At 48.5% G+C, this 20,456-nt stretch overlaps 1 protein-coding gene across 2 annotated transcripts; it reads left to right on the top strand.

The window, feature by feature from the left end:
* The first annotated feature begins 6,447 nt into the window (after positions 1–6,447).
* LAYN (layilin) lies at positions 6,448–17,970 on the top strand. Of its 2 annotated transcripts, XM_087706530.1 has the most exons (7): positions 6,448–6,629; positions 9,786–10,080; positions 10,620–10,777; positions 11,171–11,212; positions 12,538–12,624; positions 13,899–13,998; positions 17,026–17,970. In XM_087706530.1, the coding sequence occupies exons 1-7, from the start codon at positions 6,509–6,511 to the stop codon at positions 17,375–17,377; spliced, it is 1,155 nt and encodes a 384-aa protein (XP_087562656.1). In that variant the 5' UTR covers positions 6,448–6,508; the 3' UTR covers positions 17,378–17,970. The 2 variants fall into 2 exon arrangements, with proteins under 2 accessions (XP_087562656.1, XP_087562655.1); XM_087706529.1 differs by lacking the exons at positions 6,448–6,629; positions 12,538–12,624 and having other exon boundaries at positions 9,818–10,080.
* The last annotated feature ends 2,486 nt before the right edge of the window (positions 17,971–20,456 follow it).

The raw sequence follows: 20,456 nt of genomic DNA, 5'->3' as shown, positions 1-20,456 counted from the left end.
ACAGTTCGATCCTGACCGGCTCAAGGTTGACGCAGCCTTCCCTCCTTCCGAGGTGGGTAAAACGAGGACCCAGATTGTTGTGGACAAGAGGCTGACTCTGTAAACCGCTTAGAGAGGGCTGTAAAAGCACCGTGAAGCGGTAGATAAGTCTAAGGGCTATTGCTATTATTCGTTTTTTTTTTTTTTTTTAGCCCCATCTTGGGATTTGGATTTCCAAAATACCCAGCCAGCGGGAGGCATTCCAGAGCTCCCAAAACCCCTGGTGGGCACCAGGCGGGGAAAAGCCGGTTTCCATCTTAAGTACAGCAACTCACGTTTTCACTCTCTTCTGAGTAAACGGAACAGCGTGCTAAAAACAGCTGGCTCTTTCCCAACGCCCGAGACGGCCCGGTTGAATTTCTGCCTTGTGTTTTCTGTTTTTGCCTCCCAGTTTCCCTTCTGGCCTTTCGACATAAATGTGCTGAGATGAAATTGCTGGGGCTGAATCCCTCCCCTTCTTTCCCCCGGCATGCAGGAAATGGTACCGTCCTTTGCCAGAAAATGGATTTTGTGTTGTTGTTGGTGGTGGTGGTGGTTTTTTTTTCTCTCTCCTCCTCTTCCAACTTTCAAAAATTGGCCTTCAAGAGGTTTTTGCACTTCGAGTTGTGGGAAGACGGCAGGGGCGAGAAATGCCACTCAACCCCTCACTGGGTCAATAAAAGGAATGGCTCCTGTAATTTAGCTTGTTTTGACTGGGGTGTTCAACCCAAGTTCAGCGCTCTCGGTTAACCAAATGCCTTGCCCGTAAGCCAGGATTTTTCTGGCTGGTGGCGGATTGTCCTGGGATGGCCAGTAGATGCCACTGAACAAGTTTCTGTGTTCTGACCGAGGCTTCCTAAGAGCATGAAGCCAACTCCTGTCCCGACAAAACTCCCTTTTATTAATTGAATGTGGATTCTGCTCATTCACATCCAGAAAAGTCTTTTCAAAGGAGGATTTACAGTCACAGACCTTATCCGGCTTGGAGAGCTGCCAGGCCCATATCTGCAGAACTTGGCAAGGAGTCTCAGAGAGTAAGGAACCAATTAAGCGAACTAATTGTCTCCTGCAAACTCCACTCCCCTTTCGCTCCTCTTTTATTTCCTCTGGGAGGGGGCTTTCATCATCCACCTGTGGCTTTACTCCCAAGTCGACCCCTGTTCTTTAGCTGTTTCCTTTGTCTGGCCATTCTGTGCATGCGCACATTGGAAACAGGCTCCAGCTGTTCTTCTGCCCCACTGCTGTCTGACTCCGAAGGCAGCTGTTAACTGGCATACGGCTCTAGCCCCACTCTCTGCCTCCAACACAGAGCCCTTATCAGAGCCTTCCCCAGACTCCAGAACTGGCCCAGGTTCCTCCCCAACCCTCCTCACTGTCTGAATCTGCTGCCAGCTCTGCTGGCTGCTAGCGGGCCACAACAATGGAGGATAATGGCGGAGAAGCTCATTCCAACAGGCTAAAGAGACACAATTCATCCCAGGATCCCTACTGATGGCTGCAAAACCTGGACTCTGGAAAAGGCAGGTAGGAAAAGGGAGCTTTGAACTGTGGTCCTGGAGGCGACTGTTATGCATCCCACAATAACCCCAAAAATAACAGAAGAAGTCCTCGCCAAAAATACCAACTCAAAGCCAAGCTCGCCGCAGGGAGTTGGGAGTTCTGGGAGTTGAAGTCCGGACATCTTCAAGTTGCCAAGGTTGAGAAACACTGGCTGGGGAATTCTGGGAGTTGAAGTCCAGACATCTTCAAGTTGCCAAGGTTGAGAAACACTGGCTGGGGAATTCTGGGAGTTGAAGTCCAGACATCTTCAAGTTGCCAAGGTTGAGAAACACTGCTATAAAGGATGACACCGGGATGACCATGCCGGAGCTGAAGGAGGTGGTCAGATCTGAGAGACGGAGAGGGGCATGGAGAGGGTCAATCCATAGAGTGGCTGAGCGTGGGACATGACTGACTGGCTGACGACAACTTCTCAGCTCAAATTATGTGTTTTTCTCTCTGACCTTGAAGACCCACTGAAAAATGTTCACGTTGGGGTGGGTGGGTGGTATGATTAATAAAAGAGGCTTAATATTTTTGATAGCAGGTTTAACATATTAACAGAGTTGGAAGGGACCTTGTAGGTCATCTAGTCCAACCCCACCCACCCAAGCAGGAGACCCTACACCATTTCTGACCAATGGCAGTCCAGTCTCTTCTTGAAAGCCTCCAGTGATGGAGCATTCACAACTTCTGGAGGCAAGTTGTTCCACTGATTAATTGTTCTCCCTGTCAGGAAATTCCTCCTTATTTCCAGGTTGAATCTCTCCTGGATCAGTTTCCATCCATTGTTCCTTGTCTGGCCTTCAGGTGCTTTGGAGAATAGCTTGACCCCTTTCTCCTCTCTGGGGCAGCCCCTCAAATATTGGAAGACTGTTATCCTGTCTCCCCTGGTTCCTTCTCTTCCCTAGACTAGCCAGGCCCAGTTCCTGCAACCGTTCATCGTATGTTTTAGCCTCCAGTCCCCTAAAATCATCCTGGTTGCTCTTCTCTGAACTTTTTCTAGAGTCTCAACATCTTTTTTATGGATTTGCAACTGGCTGACAAATCACACAATTAATGGAACTACATCTACAGATCCCATAACTTCCAAAGGCAACTTCTGTTCCATGGGTTGATTGTTCTCACTGTCAGAAAATTCCTCCTTATTTCTACGTTGAATCTCTCCTTGGTCAGTTTCCATCCATTATTCCTTGTCTGACCTTCAGGGGCTTTGGAGAATAGCTTGACCCCCTCTTCTCTGTGGCAGCCCCTCAAGTATTGGAAGACTGCTATCCTGTCTCCCCTGGTCCTTCTCTTCCCTAGACTAGCCATGCCCAGTTCCTGCAACCATTCATCGTATGTTTTAGTCTCCAGTCCCCCCCTAATCATCTTGGTTGCTCTTCTCTGCACTCTTTCCAGAGTCTCCACATCTTTTTTATAGTGTGGTGACCAAAACTGGATGCAGTACTCCAAGCGTGGCCTTACTAAGGCTTTACAGAGTGGTATTACTACCTCCCTTGATCTTGATTGTATCCCTCTGTTAATGCAACTTAGGATTGTGTTGGGGTTTTTTTTTTGGCCACTGCCGCCGGCACTGCCGTAGCCTCTTGGCTCATATTTCATTGTTTGATGTGCCATGGCATCCAGCTCCTCTTTTCGTGACAGTGGACGTAACTTGAAGGGCCGTTTCTGCTTGTCAGCATGAACTGGAGGCAGATTGGGGGGGGGTAGGGTCGGGAAGGAATGAGTGTGCAGGCATGAATGCGCACATGCACTCAGAGATAACACACACACACACACACACACACACACACACACACACACACACGCTTCATAAATCAAAAAGCCACTTAGGAAATTGCTGACGCGGCTTCCAACGGCAGGCCAGATTTCAATAGGAGTTGGAATCGTTCAAGTCCAGCCTTCCAAGAAATTCCTCCGACGTTAATAAGGAGACGGGATGAAGCAAATACTGTGTTCCCCACGGCGTCCCTCCCCAGCCATCGGAAGATTACAACGCCACACAGCCAGAGTTTTGACAGTGTGGGATAGCAGTTTAGTCCCCGTGTTTTTTTGAGCGGCTGGGGTCACGCATTGTTCTAAGCTGCTGTTCATTGGGAGCACGGCTTGTTGAATCCATCCACGAAAGAAACGTTGGGGTTGGACTAGAACGTGGCACGACATAACCGCGAACGTCAAAAGCGCGCCCACAACACCGCGGTGCTAAAACCGCGATGTCAAAAGCGCGCCCACAACAGCACACCGACAACAGCGCGCTGACAGAAGCGCGATTTAACTTAAGCTAAGGTTTAGGGTTAGGGTTAGGGTTAGGGTTAGGGTTAGGTTTAGGGTTAAGTTTAGGGTTATTTTTAGGGTTATGTTACAGCGCGCTTCTGTCGGCACGCTGTTGTCGGCGCGCTGTTGTCACACGGTTTTGACGGTGCGGTTTTGTCACCGCACTTTAGTCACACGCGCTTTTGTCTACCGCAGTTTTGTGGTGGAACCGGACTAGAAGACCTCCAGCACCCCTTCTAACTCTGTTATTCTGTTAACCGAGGTGGCGCAGTGGTTAGCGTGCAGTACTGCAGGCTACTTCTGCTGATCACCGACTGACAGCAGTTGGGGAGTTCGAATTTCACCAGCCTCAAGGTTGACTCAGCCTTCCGTCCTTCCGAGGTCGGTAAAATGGGGACCCAGGGGCAAGATGCTGACTCTGGTTATAGAGGACTGGAAAACACTGTGAAGCAGTAGATAAGTCTAAGGGCTATTGCTATCTTCCTAGGGGCTATTTCTCTCCTTCCTTCCTTCCTTCCTTCCTTCCTTCCTTCCTTCCTTCCTTCCTTTCCTCCTTCCTTCCTTCCTTCCTTCCTTCCTTCCTTCCTGCTAGAATGCAGTATTGCAAGGCTAATTCTGCTGACTGCCAGGAGTTCGATCCTGACTGGCTCAAGGTTGACTCAGCCTTCCATCCTTCTGAGGTGGGTAAAATGAGGAGCCAGATTGTTGGGGGGGAAATGCTAACTCTGGTTAGAGAGGGCTGGAAAGCAACACACACACACACAGAGGGGGGCATGGAAGGGAAAACTTCCACGCTCTTGGCTGCTTCCTCCCAACCCCAAAGCCAAAATAGCATGTTTGCAGCTGGCCTCCTTTCCTTCCTCACCCCGGCTGGGCATCTGGAAGCTGTTTCCAAACCAGGATGAGTGGAAAGTTGGCTCGGGATCCCGGAAGCTCAGCCCGGTCCAGCTTCCCAGCGCTCAGGAAACCAGCAGACAAATGTGTCCCGTCAGCATCTGGGCAGGAGCTGATCCTGCGATGGGAGCATTCCGTGTGCATTTCCCCCTCTGTTCCCGAGCAGAATCTGGCCCAGGCCTGTTGCAAGATCCCTTGCAAAGATGTAGACTTAAGCTTGCTGGGAAGGTGGTTTTTCTCATCCAGGTTTTCTGGATTCAGACAAGACGGCGAACCGCGATTCAGTCAGACCGATTCTTTTCAGAGCAAAGCAAAAACGTGATTTGATGGTATTGTGGCAGCACCACTATAACAGCCTGTAAGAAGAAAGGGTAGAGGAGTGGAAGTAAGGGAGGGGGTAGTAAGAGTGGGGAAGAGAGTAAGCAGGAGAAGAAGAGGAGTAGGGGAGAGGGAGGGGAATAAGAAGAGAGGAAGGAGAGGAGGAAAGAAGAAGGTAGAGAAGGGAGGTTCGGGAAGAAAGAAGGAAGGAGTAGGGTTATCGCAAGATGAGATGGATGTATGGGTTGGCAAGAGAGCAACCCCTATTGTGCTTTTTGTATCCTTAGGCTGGTTGTGACAAATGCTAGAAGTCAACATATAAATGTTGATAGTACCTATGAGAATGTATATTTGTGAGTGTATATGGAAAGAAAAAATAAAACTTTTTATAAAATAAAATAGACTATACATGGCTTTGTTGGATACACACAGCACTCTTTAGACACACACACACTCAGAGAGAGAGAGAGAGAGAGACAGAGACAGACAGACAGACAGACAGACAGACAGACAGACAGACAGACAGACAAGCTCCCTGCTCAGTGGGAGATGGGGAGAGCCAGTTCACGCCTGTCCATAACACGTTTTGGGAATCAGTTCTTTGCACCAATCACCAATTTGAAGAAATGGCCTCACTTCCCAGCCCCCCCCCCCCCCCCCGTTTGACCCAGGTTAGTTCAGCCAACTGGATCCCCTTAACTTTGGAAAGATGATGGTGCTCAGAGACATTTTGTGGGTCACTTTTGACTTCCCACTTACCCCACTGCAGCTCACACACCCGGCGTTCTCAGCTAAAGAATTGCAGGAACTGGGTATGTCTAGTTTAATGAAAAGAAGGACCAGGGGAGACATGATAGCAGTGTTCCAATATCTCAGGGGTTGCCACAAAGAAGAGGGAGTCAAACTATTCTCCAAGCCACCTGAGGGTAGGACAACAGGCAATGGGTGGAAACTAATTAAGGAGAGAAGCAACCTAGAACTAAGGAGGAAATTTCCTGACACTTAGAATAATTAACCAATGGAACAACTTGCCTCCAGAAGTTGTGAATGCTCCAACACTGGAAGTTTTTAAGAAGCAGTTGGATAACCCTTTGCCAGAAGTGGTGTAGGGTTTCCTGTCTAGGCAGGGGGTTGGACTAGAAGACCTCCAAGGTCCTTTCCAACTCTTTCATGCCCCGCGACTCCTCTGAATCCATCCTAGGTTCACTCCTCGGCGTTGCGGGGGTCCAATGGACACGCGTGGACGCTGCTACACACATACACACACACACGCATACACACGTCCCTCAGCCTCGCCGGCTGGAAGCCAAGGCTCGCCCTCCGCCCCCGGGAGCCCCTCCAGCGGCCTCCCCCCTTCCCTCCCTCCCTCCTCCCCCCGGCCCAGAGGCGGAGCCGCTTCGCCTCGCCCGGGCCAGACGTTCGGCCGCTCCCGGCGACTGCACTGGCTCCGGCGGCTGCGGCCATGTGGCTCCCGGGCTGCGACGGGAGAGCGGGCGGTGGGCTCTGGCAGCTGCCGCTGCTGCTGCTACGGCTGGGCGCCTTCTGCGAGCCGGCGGGCGGCCAGGAGGCCAGGCTGCCCAGCGGTGAGTCCGGCCCCCCGGCGGGCGGGCGGGCAGAGGCTGGACGGGGCTGGCAGAGCGAAGCGCAAAGGACGGGGATGGGCGGGCGGCGGGGCTGCCCGGCTGGAGCGCGGAGGAAACTTTGCAAAAGTCGGGGAGTCTAGAATCACGTCCCCACTTAGGGCCGCGCGTGGGGACGGCGGGGGGGGGATGCAAAGCGGGAGCCCCCTTCCGTCCAGCCGGGAAAATGGGGGCAGAGGGGCGGAGGGGGGGGTTCAGCTGCAAGACACAGCCCCTCCCTCAAGCTTGCCCTCTGCCAGCCTCCTCCTTGGAGGCTCTTTGCCACAGAACTCCCCCGTGGTCCTTTTTCCCAGGGTGGTAGCGGGCATCCTCTCAAAGCTCTGGCCTCAGCCCTCCGCCCTCTTTACTTGTGGGGGGGGGGCTCTATCTGCAGTCCAAAAGGGCAACCAAGCAGCCAGCTTGTCAGTTGCCCTGGGTTCGTTGCAAGCCTTCAAGCCAAGATATGCCAACTGGTGCCTACTGAGGCTTTACTGCCCACCCACCCACCTATCCCAGCCCGGAGCCGCCCGCAGAGGAGGAGGTTAAGATGAAGCAGCTAAAGAGGCCGGGGGTGGGTGGGGTGGCTGCGGGAATCGAGGTGCAGCCGTCGGCCCAACACCCCCCCCTTTCCCGCATCAACCGGGCAATCGTGCCCATCCAAAACCACGATTCGTAAATCGCTAGTGGAGTGTTTGAGCGCTCCCGCGTATAAAGGCGGCCGGACAAGGAGGGGAGGGCAGTCCCGAGTGGGCTGAGGAGAGGGAACAGCCAAAGGGGGGGGAGAGAGAAACTCCCCTACTTAGTCTGCCAAAGCTGCGGCGGGACCGGACCCCCCCTTCCGCAGCTTCTTTGAAGGCGTGGGGAGGGGTCGTGTCTACTGTCGGGCGGTGGGCGCGTTTCCAAGTCTGGGGAGGGGGGGTGTCTCAGCTGCCGGAGTCCGGCCCTGAGCCAGCGACGGCCCCTTTAGCCTCCCGTCGGGCCGCTGGGATGTTTGGGGGCGGCCAAGTTGGGGGCGCAGAAGCCCCCGTGCCTTGTGGAATCCCGACGTGCTGCGGATCGCCTAGGGCATCCCTGGATTCGAGCTCCACAGCCGTCGGAACCTGAACCCGCTTCCTTTCAGGGTGTCAGCCAAAGGACTAAGCCTGAGAGCATCGTAGCTGGGATTCCCGCAGCTCCCTAAACGTCTTGCGGAGGGGAGGGGGGGGTACAATCCTGGCACTGGAACTGGACCGTAGCAGGCTCTGTTTCCACTCTGAGCTCCATCCTAGATCAGAAAGGTCCCTTTAGCTGCTTTATCTTAACCTCCTCCTCCTCTGCGATCTGCTCAGAGCTGGGGTAAGTAGCAATAGCAGTTAGACTTATATACCGCTTCATGGAGCTTTCAGCCCTCTCTAAGTGGTTTACAGAGTCAGCATATCGCCCCCAACAACAATCCAGGTCCTCATTTCACCCACCTCGGAAGGATGGAAGGCTGAGTCAACCTTGAGCCGGTGAGATTTGAACCCAGATAACAGTCAGCCGAAGTGGCCTGCAGTACTGCACCCTAACCACTGCACCACCTCGGCCCTTGGGTGGGTGGGCAGCAAAGCCCCATTAAGACAGCAGCTACACCCCCTCCCCATGCCTTTAAAGAAGCTGTGGGGGTTGGCAGGTAAAGTAGTGGAATCCTCCCACCCCCTTTCTGGCTGATCCCCTTCCCAGCCCACTCGGGACTTTCCTCCCCTCGTTGCCCACCTACCTTCAATGGGTGAATGGATTCCCAAGGCTGGGATAGTTTTAGCAATGCCCGTCCAAAGGAGACGGAACAATGGGGCAGGCAGCGTCTTGGCAATTACGCAGAGGATCCAGTCACTTAAGGCTATCTCATGAAGCACAAACTCTGGCGATTGTGTTCTTATTTTAAGTTTTGAATCAGTTCTTCCCAACATCGGGCACTTGTTTACTATTTTGGATTGTTCTAATTTGTTGGGTTTCCATTCGCATGCTGCCCAGTCACTGCCCGACAGTGGGGGGGCCATATAAATCATGGGAATAAATCAAGCATTGAGATAAATGATTGCCAACCTGTGGAGGACTGCTGTGAATGGAAAAGAAAAAAAGAGAAGAGAAGAGAAGAAGGAAGGATAGAGAAGAGAAAAAGGAAAGAAGAGAATAGAGAAAAGAACAGAACAGAAAAAGGAAGGATGGAGAAGAGAAAAAGGAAAGAAAATGTAGAGTAGAGTAGAGTAGAGTAGAGTAGAGTAGAGTAGAGTAGAGTAGAGTAGAGTAGAGTAGAGTAGAGTAGAGTAGAGCAGAGCAGAGCAGAGCAGAGTAGAGTAGAGCTGGGCTGGAAGGGACCTTGGAGGTCTTCTAGTCCAACCCCCTGCTCAAGCAGGAGAGTAAATCTGAGGATCCTCACTTGACTCTCAATTCAGATTTGAAATGAACCCAAAGGTGCTTTTTCATGTGCCAATTGGACTTTCTTGTTTTTCTTTGGAGATGTTTCCGCTTCTCATCCAAGAAGCTTCTTCAGCTCTAAACTGGACAGAAGGGAAGGGAAGGATTGATAACTCCTTGCAGACAGCTGGTCATTTGCATCCTTTTAGAGAGTCGTTGAGGCCACTTGGAGGTTTATCTGTGTTCTCACGGTCACCTGAGTAGGGCAAAATGGGTGTGGAGCCTTGAGAAGCGAAACGTCTTTTTAAAAAATCCCCCAAGAAAGTCTAGTTGCCCCTTGAAAAAACCCCATTGGGACAACCAGGACCTGGACGACGGAGAATCTCCATAGACATTTAAAATAAACATTTTTATCCCATGGCCAAAGTATTATAGGCCACCGGTTTCTTCCCATAATATTCGACAACAAGAAAAGAAGGCAGAATTTAGAATATTGCTGTTCCTTTTGTGATGCTGGGAAAAATTCTACATCGTGCAGTTGTGGAAGTCAAGAATTCTTTCTCTGTCTAACCCAGGGATGTCCAATATGGCGACTTTAAAATGTGTGGACTTCAATTTCCAGAATCCCCTAGCCAACCATACTGGCTGGGGAATTCTGGGAGTTGAAGTCCACAAGTCCTAAAGTTGACAAAGTTGGACCACCCAGCTCTCCTCCTTCTAACCGAGGCTGTTTCTGCTCCACAGGGCAGGCTGTCTGCCTGAGAGGCACGCAACGGCCTTGCTACAAAATCGTCTACTTCCACGAAGTCGCGCGTAGGGTCGGCTTCCGGGAAGCGCTTCAAACCTGCCGGAGTGACGGCGCAGACCTGGTCAGCATCGAATCCCAGTCGGAACAGGTGATGGTTGAGAATATGATCCAGCGTTTTTCAGCCTCCGATGGCGATTTCTGGATCGGGCTCCGGAGAGAAGACGAACCCGAGAACAGCACCGAATGTCCATCTTTGTACACCTGGACCGACGGGAGTTCGTCCACCTTTCGGTAAGCCAGAATGAAGTTTCCATCAAGAATTTAGGACAGGGAGGGCGAACATTTTAGACAGCTCCACCACATATGGTAATAAAATCCCTGTGCCTTTTGAAAAAGCACCTTTTCACATGTCAATATACCTCTAAAAATACCCCTATAGTAAATGTAATACTACGATTATTTAATTAATTGCTTAATTGATAGCGAGTCATTCATAGTTAATAATTAATAGGTCAATTGTTTCCTTATCTATCTGAAAAATATTCTGTACAACTATTACCTTTGTATTATCACTTTTTTCATTCAGTTCAATTGCATTCAATGCCTTAAACAATAGCATTCCTAATATTATTTTCTAAACGCTGATATTAAATGCAATAATAATCCTAAATAAAGAAAAGAGCATCAAGCAAGATGTTGACTTTGTTAATCTATAATTTCTTCCCCACAATTTTTGCCGGTTATCTAAATTCTGTAGTGTACCCATTTTTTATTTTTTATTTGGTGGAGGCCAGGCAAACTCTCTCATGATTTGCTTGTCCTCCTTACAGAAACTGGTACGCGGATGAGCCCTCCTGTGGAAGTGAGTGGTGCGTGGTGATGTATCACCAGCCCTCGGCACCTGCCGGCGACGGGGGACGTTACCTGTTCCAGTGGAACGATGACCGATGCAACATGAAAAACAACTTTATTTGTAAATATTCAGAAGGTAACATTCCCCCTCCAGGCCCCAATGGAGTGAGCTCCCCGTTCCTTGTCCCAGCTTCTGCCAACCTAGCAGTTTGAAAGCACGTAAAAAATGCAAGTAGAAAAATAGGGACCACCTTTGGTGGGAAGGGAACAGCGTTCCGTGCGCCTTTGGCGTTGAGTCATGCCAGCCACATGACCACGGAGACATCTTTGGACAGCACTAACTCCTTGGCTTTGAAACGGAGATGAGCACCGCCCCCTAGAGTCGGGAACGGCTAACACGTATGTGCGAGGGGAACCTTTACCTTTGCTTCTCGCACGGTGGCTTTAAAGTTCCTGTAATCAAATGTAGGATTTGGGGCTTGGTTTTTCAGCATGCGTGCCGTCTTGATTGTTTTCCTTCTCTTTGCAGAAAAGCCAACAGTTGTCCCTGAATTGGCTGCTTCTCAAACAGGTAACATTTGGTGTTAGGGAAAGGAGGGGGAGGTTGCGACTTTTGCTGGGAGGAATGCCAAATCTAGCACAAATAACAAACAATGCCCAAAAAAATGCAAAAGAAATGGTTAGAGGCGTGAGAAAGACAATGAGGCGTATCAGGGAGATGTAGATTGGAGTCCACGTTTAACCATGGAGCCTAGGAGCGCTCTCGTGACTTCAGAAAGTCTCTGCATTCCAGCCAGCCTTCCTCACAAGGTTGTTGTTATTGTTTATGGGAAAAGGAGGAGAGATTTGTCCCCATTCTGGAGTTTTCCTCCACTCCAGAGGTGAAATCTAGCAGGTTCTGACAGGTTCTAGAGAACCGGTAGCAGAAATTTTGAGTAGTTCGGAGAATCGGCAAATGCCACATCTGGCTAGCCCTAAAATGGGTGGGAATAGAGATTTTGCAGTATCCTTCCCCTGCCACACCCACAGAACTGGTCGTAAAAAAAAATTGAATTTCACCACTGCTCCACTCCCAAAGGAAAGACACAGTTATCCATTAAATTGGTGTTTCCCAACCTTGTCAACTTTTTAAGATGTGTGGACTTCAACTCCCAGAATTCCCCCACGCCAGCTTGGCTGTGGGGATTCTGGGAGCTGAAGTCCACACATCGTAAAGTTTGCAAAGTTGAGAAATGTTGTTTTAAACAATAAATAAGCAAAGATCTGGGTACTTGAGAGACCGCCTGCTGCCAATTACCTCCCACAGACCCATTAGATCACACAGGGTTGGCCTCCTCCGGGTTCCATCTACTAGCCAATGCCATCTGGCTACTACCCGGGGGAGGGTCTTCTCTGTGGCAGCTCCGGCCCTCTGGAACGAACTCCCCGCAGGGATTCGAACCCTCGCCTCTCTCCAGGCCTTCCGGAAAGCCGTCAAAACCTGGCTTTGCCAGCAGGCCTGGGGTTGATGAGTTCCCCTCCCCTCTCGACTTGTGTGGTTGTATGATTCTTGCTTATTTTAATTATCTGTATTCTGTTCTATGTTTCCCCTTTTGAGTTGTTCGCCGCCCTGAGTCCCTCCCGGAGAAGGGCGACATACAAATAATAAAATTCACTTCAATTCAATTTTTGAACTGATTACTCTCAATTGCTTTTCCAAATGTTGGATGCTAATTGATCCTTTTCTAACTGATTGACCCCCAAAATGTGGATGCTTCGCCCAAATTTGAGTCTTATCCTAGTCCTAAATCCTCTTCCATCATTCTTAGGGCCTCATTAACCTTGAATTATCCAAATCAACTACTTACATTATCGAGACAACATCCTTAAGTCGTAACACTCGGATTTTTTCCCTAGGGTATATAACAGGGTCTTCAGCATTCACATCCCCAGAACCCCCCATGCAGGAGGCTGTCGCTAACAAAACCCTCCCAGAGGCCAAAGGTACCAAACCCCCCCTGCAATTTCTTGTAATTTTAAACAAAGTTTTTTTTTAATTTTTTGTTAACATAGTTAAAAAAAATTATAATCAAAGTGTTGTCCAGGTTCCCCCCCCTCTTTACATCTTCTATTTATGCATAGTACATTTTACATCTTATTTCCATTTTACATTTCAGTCATCTTATTTTCATTCCATAATCTCCCGCTTAATTTTAATTTCTTCTTAATGTATTGACAATATCCTTATTTGCCTCTCCAAGTTAATCACATTTAACATATTATTCCATCTGTTATTCTGTTTTACTGTTAACAAACATATATTCTCAAATTTAGTTTTATATATTACACATTTCATTTGATTAGTTATCCACAAGTAATAGTTTTAATCTATTTCCCACACATTATATTAAACATATACCTTTGGCTATATTTACTAAATTTCATTCTACTCTACAAACAAATCCTTCTCTTTCTTTTCTCCTTCCAACCATTTTCTCTTAGTATCTTCATTTCTTGTAATTTTAATGGGTTCCACCACAAAACCGTGGTAGACTAAAGCGCGTGTGACTAAAGCGCGGTGACAAAACCGCACCGTCAAAACCGCGCGACAACAGCGCACCGACAGAAGCGTGCTGTAACATAACCCTAAAAATAACCCTAAACCTAACCCTAAACCTAACCCTAAACCTAACCCTAAACCTTACCTTAAGTTAAATCGCGCTTCTGTCGGCGCGCTGTTGTCGGCACGCTTTTGACATTGCGGTTTTAGCGCTGCGGTGTTGTCGGCGCGCTTTTGACGTTCGCGGTTATGTCGTGCCACGATTTTAATGAGGATGGAAAAAGAATAAGTTTGTTATCGTTGTGGCAAAGAAAGTTGGAAGTCTTTTCTTTATGTATCTTTTCTTATTCATATGTCTTAATCACGTTTCTTGAGTTCTGAATTCACACTTTTCCTTTTATTTAATCTTACTTTATATGATGTCATGTTTACTGTTGTGAAACCTTCTAGTAAAAAAAAAAAAAATACTTTAAAAATACAGTTGCAGTTTCCTTTCTCCAAAGCTGTTTTAACAATACCCTGAATTTCTCGGAGAAGAAATGTCTTTGCCGCACCCGAAGAGAATTTAATATACATTGTTCTTGTTGCTTTATTCCCTACACAGAGAGTATCTCCCCACAACTCATATATAAATGGGGGTTTGAAAGTCACAATTCCACTGTGATCAAACTTTGTTCTCGGTAACGCATTAAAACTCTTGCGTTTCTTTCCTCTTCAGAGCCTGCTTGGAGCCTTCTGTACATCTTAATTTCAAGCATTCCTGCTTTGCTTCTGTTGATCACCATCGCCGTTTTTATCTTTTGGGTTTACGCAAAAAGGCAAGTGGCATTATTATACAAGCTGGGAACAATTTTGAGGGCAATGGCTCAAGGCCAAGGAAGAGAGAGAGGAGAAGAAATAGAGATGATACTGTTGTCTGTGCACAGCTGAGATGCTTTTATTGTTGGAACAGGTGTTGGCTAAGAAAAGCACCCTGCCCCAAGGAAAAAAAAAACAGATTTTTGAGATCCTTCAGGAAATAATAGGAGTCTTGCAAACTAAGCATAGGGAAGGCCAACACATTTTGCTCAAGGAATTTCATTCCTTAAATTTAGATTCATACAATCCCTAAGCTTTACAGCAGGGGTCGGCAACCTTAAACAATCAAAGAGCCACAAAGATCCTAACCGGAAGTCCCCCTTTCAATTCTGGAGCCGACCGGAAGTCCGGTTCCCCCACACACACACCATAGAATCTCCTCCTTGCACGGCGTTTTTTTTCCTCTGCCAACCAGAAGTCTAGTTCCCCCTACCATAGAGTCTCCTCCTAGTCTGGCGAAGAGCCGAGGTGACGCAGTGGTTAAATGCAGCACTGCAGGCTACTTCAGCTGACTGCTAACTGCAGTTCGGCGGTTCGAATCTCACCGGCTCAAGGTTGACTCAGCCTTCCATCCTTCCGAGGTGGGTGAAATGAGGACCCAGACTGTGGGGGCGATATGCTGACTCTGTAAACCGCTTAGAGAGGGCTGAAAGCCCTATGAAGCAGTTTATAAGTCTAACTGCTATTGCTATTGCTATTTTCCTCTACCTGTCCTAACCGAAAGCCCTATCAATTGTGCAGCCAACTGGCGACAGGGAGCCGCAGCAGAGGGATGAAAGAGCCACATGCGGCTCCAGAGCCACGGGTTTCCGATCTCTGCTTTAGAGCAGGGATCTCCAACCTGGTATCTTTACGACTTGTGGGACTTCAACTCCCAGAATTCCTCAGCCAGCCACTTGATGGATTGTGGATTTCAACTCCCAGAATTCCTCAGTGAGGAATACTACAATACTACGACAAGTCGTAAAGTTCTCCAGGTTGGGGACCCCTGCTTTAGCGGACATGGGGGGGGGGAAGGCCTTAAAAGACAGGAAGAAAAGTTGAGAAGTAGAGCCAAGGTAGCGCAGTGGTTAAATGCAGCACTGCAGGCTACTGCTAGATCAGCAGTTCAGCGGTTCAAATCTCACCGGCTCAGGGTTGACTCAGCCTTCCATCCTTCCGAGGTGGGTGAAATGAGGACCCAGATTGTTGGGGGCAATATGCTGACTCTCTGTAAACCGCTTAGAGAGGCCTGAAAGCCCTATGAAGCGGTATATAAGTCTACTGCTATTGCTATTGCTCCCATGGCCAGGATTAGATAAGCGTGGCTTGAGCCCAGGCCAAGATAAGAACGTGAGAAAACAAGTCCCGCCCCGATTCACACAAACTTAAAGCGAAGAAGAGAGACACACATTTGGGTTTGCAAGATCCTTCCACTACGGCTATTACAATCAAAGTCACCCTGAACTACATGCCATTGGTTTCTTGATCTGGTCTATAGGACTAACACATACTTTGTTTGGACTCGAGAGAGCTTGCCCTTAATTTACACCCAGTTGCAAGTAAAGTCTTTCCCTTCCCCAGAATCACTCTTTTCTCCATGAGTTGAAGAGGGGAAGGATTGCATTGGCGTGGTTTCCAGATTTAGCCTCCCCACCCACTCACAGGAAGGAGACGCTTGCGAGCCGGAGTCAAAAAAGGAGGAACTTAAGCCTTCCTCTGGACAAGTCAGCTTTTGTTGAGACATCTGAGTTGTTCTAAACTAAAACTCTTGTCTCCTGGCATCTCTGCTGTTAAATTTTGGGTGCGTTTTGATCTCACAACATAGCAATAGCAATAGCAGTTAGACTTATATACCGCTTCATAGGGCTTTCAGCCCTCTCTAAGCGGTTTACAGAGTCAGCATATTGCCCCCAACAACAATCCGGGTCCTCATTTCACCCACCTCGGAAGGATGGAAGGCTGAGTCAACCTTGAGCCGGTGAGATTTGAACCGCCGAACTGCAGAACTGCAGTCAGCTGAAGTAGCCTGCAGTGCTGCATTTAACCACTGCGCCACCTTGGCTCCTAAGGGTGGATTCCTACTGGAGTTCGGCCCGGTTCAGCCAAGTAGGTATTAACTTGGCGGCGTGGGTCACTGGAACCAGCAGTAACCCAGGACTGCCACGCCCCTGAACCAGTTCTTTCGGGGGGGGGATGTCTGTGTGTCTATGTGTCTGTGTGTCTGTGTTCCACCATAACTCTGGAATGCCTCAAGCAATTTCAACCAAACTTGGTACACAGATGACTTACTCTCTAGAAACAAATACTGTAGGGGGTAAGACACCCCTAACACTCCTCGGGGTGGTGGTGTTAAGATATAGCCTGTTGTCCCTTAAAATGGCTTCTACTGTACTACCGTAAAATGGCTTTATTAGTCTACAGCACAGTGGAATTGCCATGGTAACGGCTTCACAGTATTCCACAAGGGAGCTCCCCCTGGTAAGGGGGAAAATCCAACATTAAAAATTATGTTTGGTCCAGGCATTTTACCTCTATAAATAAATACCCGGGCAACACCGGGCTATCAACTAGCATTTTAATTTAACAACTATCGAAAAGCAAGGCTACCCCTTCTTATCTGTCTAGATCACCCAAGCATCCAAGTTCATTCATGACTAACCCAAGTTAGAAAGTAGAAGAAAACTCAGTCAGAAAATCAGAAGGAAGTTAATATATTTTTTCCTTCCTTCCTTCCTTCCTTCCTTCCTTCCTTCCTTCCTTCCTTCCTTCCTTTCTTTCCCTTCCTTCCTTTCTCTTCCTTCCTTCCTTCCTTCCTTTCTTTCCCTTCCTTCCTTTCTCTTCCTTCCTTCCTGCTTTTATTTCTCTTCCTTCCTTCATTTCTTTCTTTCTCTTCCTCCCTTCCTTCCTTTCTCTTCCTTCCTTCCTTCCTTCCTTCATTTCTTTCTTTCTCTTCCTCCCTTCCTTCCTTTCTCTTCCTTCCTTCCTTCCTTTCTTTCCTGGCCAAGGAAACGGGAGCAGAGAGAGGAGAACACGAAGGAGAAAGACGGTTGGCCGTCTACCAAGACGCGAAACAGCCCCAGCTTAGAGATATATAACGTGATTAAAACCCAGGGGGAAGCCGATCTTGGTGGAACGAGACCACAAACCCAGAACTCCTCTTTCTGTGTCCGTCTCGGAGGAGAAGACCTCTGTGGAGACTATGACAATATGGTGGTCAACAACTCCGAGAGTGGCTTCGTGACCTTGGCGAGCACCGAAAGCGGGTTTGTCACCAACGACATCTATGAACTCTGCCATGACCGAGTGGGGCCAAGCAAAGAATCCGCTTGGGTAGAAAACGAAATTTACGGATATTGAAGAGCCGGTGGTGAGAGACGGATTCAAGACGGGGAATGTTCCCATCGATACAAACTTTAGCACACAAAAACATGGCTGTTGCATTGAAGTGGGGGGGGTTCATTTCCTCCCTGAAAGGGGCACATGGATATAAACAAATTGATAGATTGATTGATTGGTTGATTGGATGTCATCAAGTTGTTTTTAATTTCTAGCAACCACGTTTTCTCCATGAAGATCTGTCCCTGGTCTGGTCATTTATATCTTCCGCTGGTAAACCCATCATCTCTGTCATTGAGTCCATCCAGTTGGTGCTGGTCATCTTCTTTTTCCATCCATCTTTAACCATGAAAGCCGAGATCTTATTGACCAGGAAATGGTCTTGGGAGAACTTGATTCCCTTCCTTGTTACAGCTGCGTGATCTGTTCTGACCGAGGCTTCCCAAGAGCCTGAAGCAAATTCCTTGTCCCGACAAAAACCTCTTTTATTAATTTGCTGTGAATTCCGCTCATTCACATCCAGCAAAGTCTTTCGAGGGAGGATTTTCCGGTCACAGACCTTATCTGGCTTGGAGAGCTGCCAGGCCAATCTCTGCAGAACTTGACAAGGAGTCTCAGAGAATCACAAACCAATGAAACGAACTAATTGCCTCCTGCAAACTCCACTCCCCTTTCGCTCCTCTTTTATTTCCTCTGGGAGTGGCCATTCATCGTCCACCTGTGGCCTTACTCGTCGACCCCTGTTCTTTAGCTGTTCCCTTCATCTGGCAACTCTGTGCATGCGCACATCGGGAACAAGCTCAAGTTGTTCTTCTGCCTCCCTCATGTCCGACTCTGAAGGCAGCTGATAAATTTCAGACGGCCTTGGTCCCCTCTCTGCCTCCGACACAGAGCCCTCCTCAGAGCCTTCCCCAGACTCCAGGACTGGCCCATCTTCCTCCCCAACCTCCTCACTGTCCGACTCTGCTGCCAGCTCCGCTGACCACTGGCGGGCCCCAACAGTTACAGCCGCCTGATCATCTAGAACCTGGCAACATCTTTCGCATTATAATAAGCACATCAACTAATTTGCTGATACCCAGATGGAATATTTGTGAGGTATGGCTAAATATAACACAGGTTTCGTTTCTCGCCACCTGGCTTTGATCAGCTGCCGAGTTTCCATCTTTACCTGTTTGGCAATCCAAAACATTTTTTCCCAGAAAAGAGGGAGTTTGTTTCTGCTCTTCTGTTCTTCACGTGGTATTTTTGCAGGACGATCCAAGGACAAAGGAAAGGACATGCTCTAACTGCAGTATCTTCCGTATTGATAAAGACATTTTTGTTTTGATTCAGAAATGAGGCAAGCGATAAGAACTCCTCGGCCGTTGTGGGCAGGCCTGTTTCTTGGAAGCAGGGTTAAAAAAATGGGGTGAAGTTGGTCAGGGGTGGGTGGCTGCCAGCGTTACTGGCAGTCCGTGGCGCATGTGCTTTGCATGCGCAGTTTCATGTAAATAGGTCTGCGCATGCGCAGAACATTTAAAAATGCCAAAAAAAAACACCATGCTGCAGTGACGGGAACCAGTTTGCGGGCGTGGCCAGCCTGCCATCCCAATCGGTTCGGTGACTCCGTCACAATTTTCACTACCGCTTCACCTGAACTGGTGCGAATCAGTAGCAACCCTCCCTTGAAATTGGTGCTAGTTTCAAAAATAAAGCTTCATATATCAGGTGCTTTCTGTCCCAGGTGAGATTGGCAAATTTGAGAAACGAGCAACGTCCTTGTGGTTCTAAGCAACATACAGTTTCTAATTCTGAAACCATATCCAGCTTTGCCTAAGTAAAACATTCCTACTGTTCTTAGGAAAAAACACTAAGAGCAAATAAGCAATGCATTCTTTGAGATCCTTCGCAAATTTTGATACCCTTATAATTGCGCATTTCAACTCAAAATATCAGCTCTTCGTGTGGCTGTCCCCACAGAGAAGCAGCAAGATAAGACGTAGAAATATTTTCTGGTGTCTTCCTTTGTTATTTGATGTGTGACAGATGAAAGAAGGCGGGGGGGGGGACTTTAAAAAAAATCAACAGGCCGGTGTGATGTTCTGTGCATGTGTTACTCTACCAGGTTTCAAAAGCTTTTGATATGTGCATGTGATGTCATCTTACAATGTCGTGGACTGAGAGGTTTCATCCTGGTGTTGAAGCCTGTGGCAACAGTGGTTGAGTTGCTATGATCTTGTGCAATGTTGGTGGGAATCTCTGAAGGACCAAAAGTCTAGCTCAGTGATGGCGAACCTATGGCACGCCTGGCACAGGTGGCATGCGGAGTCATTTCTGAGGGCACGCGAGGCGTTGCCCTGTCAGCTCCAGCGCGCATGCGTGCACTGGACAGCTGATTTCAGCTTTCATTTTCAGCTGTTTTTCGCCCTCTGAAGCCTCCGGAGGGTGAAAAACGGCGCAACGCACAAACTGGAAGTCGGATATCGGGCCGTTTCTGGCCTCGAAGGGCCTCTGGGGCAGTGGTGGGTTTCAAAAATTGTTCGAACCTACTCTGTGGGTGTGGCCTCCTTTGGGGGAGTGGCTTGCCGCCCATGTGACCGGATGGGAGTGGCTTGCTGCCCATGTGACCGGATATGAAGATGCCGACGACACTTGTCAGAACCACCTTAAATTACTTCACACACAGCACTGGCCTGCATAAGAATAGGATGTCAACTTGTATTTTAAAAGACATCTTTGGTTTGCGTTAAAACAACTTCAACACACGCAATGTTCTGATTGCACCACAAACGCAGTAGTCATCCTTACCTTTCACAGAGGCACTGAGTTTTACAAATAGGAGCCTGATAGTGTAGAATAATCATATCCAAGGACCAGTGGTGGGTTTCAAAAAAATTTGGAACCTCTTCTGTAGGTGTGGCCTGCTTTCCGGGTCCACTGGTGGAACCTCTTCTAACCGGTTCGGTAGATTTGACGAACCGGTTCTACCGAATAGGTGCGAATTGGTGGGAACCCACCTCTGCTCTGGGGGGTGGGGGCGTTTTCACCATCCCCAGGCTCTAGAAAGCTTCTGGAGCCTTGGGAAGGTGAAAAACAGACCTGCCAGTAGTTGGGAAAC

This window comes from Thamnophis sirtalis, unplaced genomic scaffold, assembly GCF_051295495.1.
Source record: "Thamnophis sirtalis isolate CommonGarterSnake01/CBP01778 unplaced genomic scaffold, rThaSir2_p1.2 scaffold_2, whole genome shotgun sequence".
In the NCBI taxonomy this organism is placed as follows: domain Eukaryota; kingdom Metazoa; phylum Chordata; class Lepidosauria; order Squamata; family Natricidae; genus Thamnophis; species Thamnophis sirtalis.
This window is presented reverse-complemented; position numbering and strand designations above follow the sequence as displayed.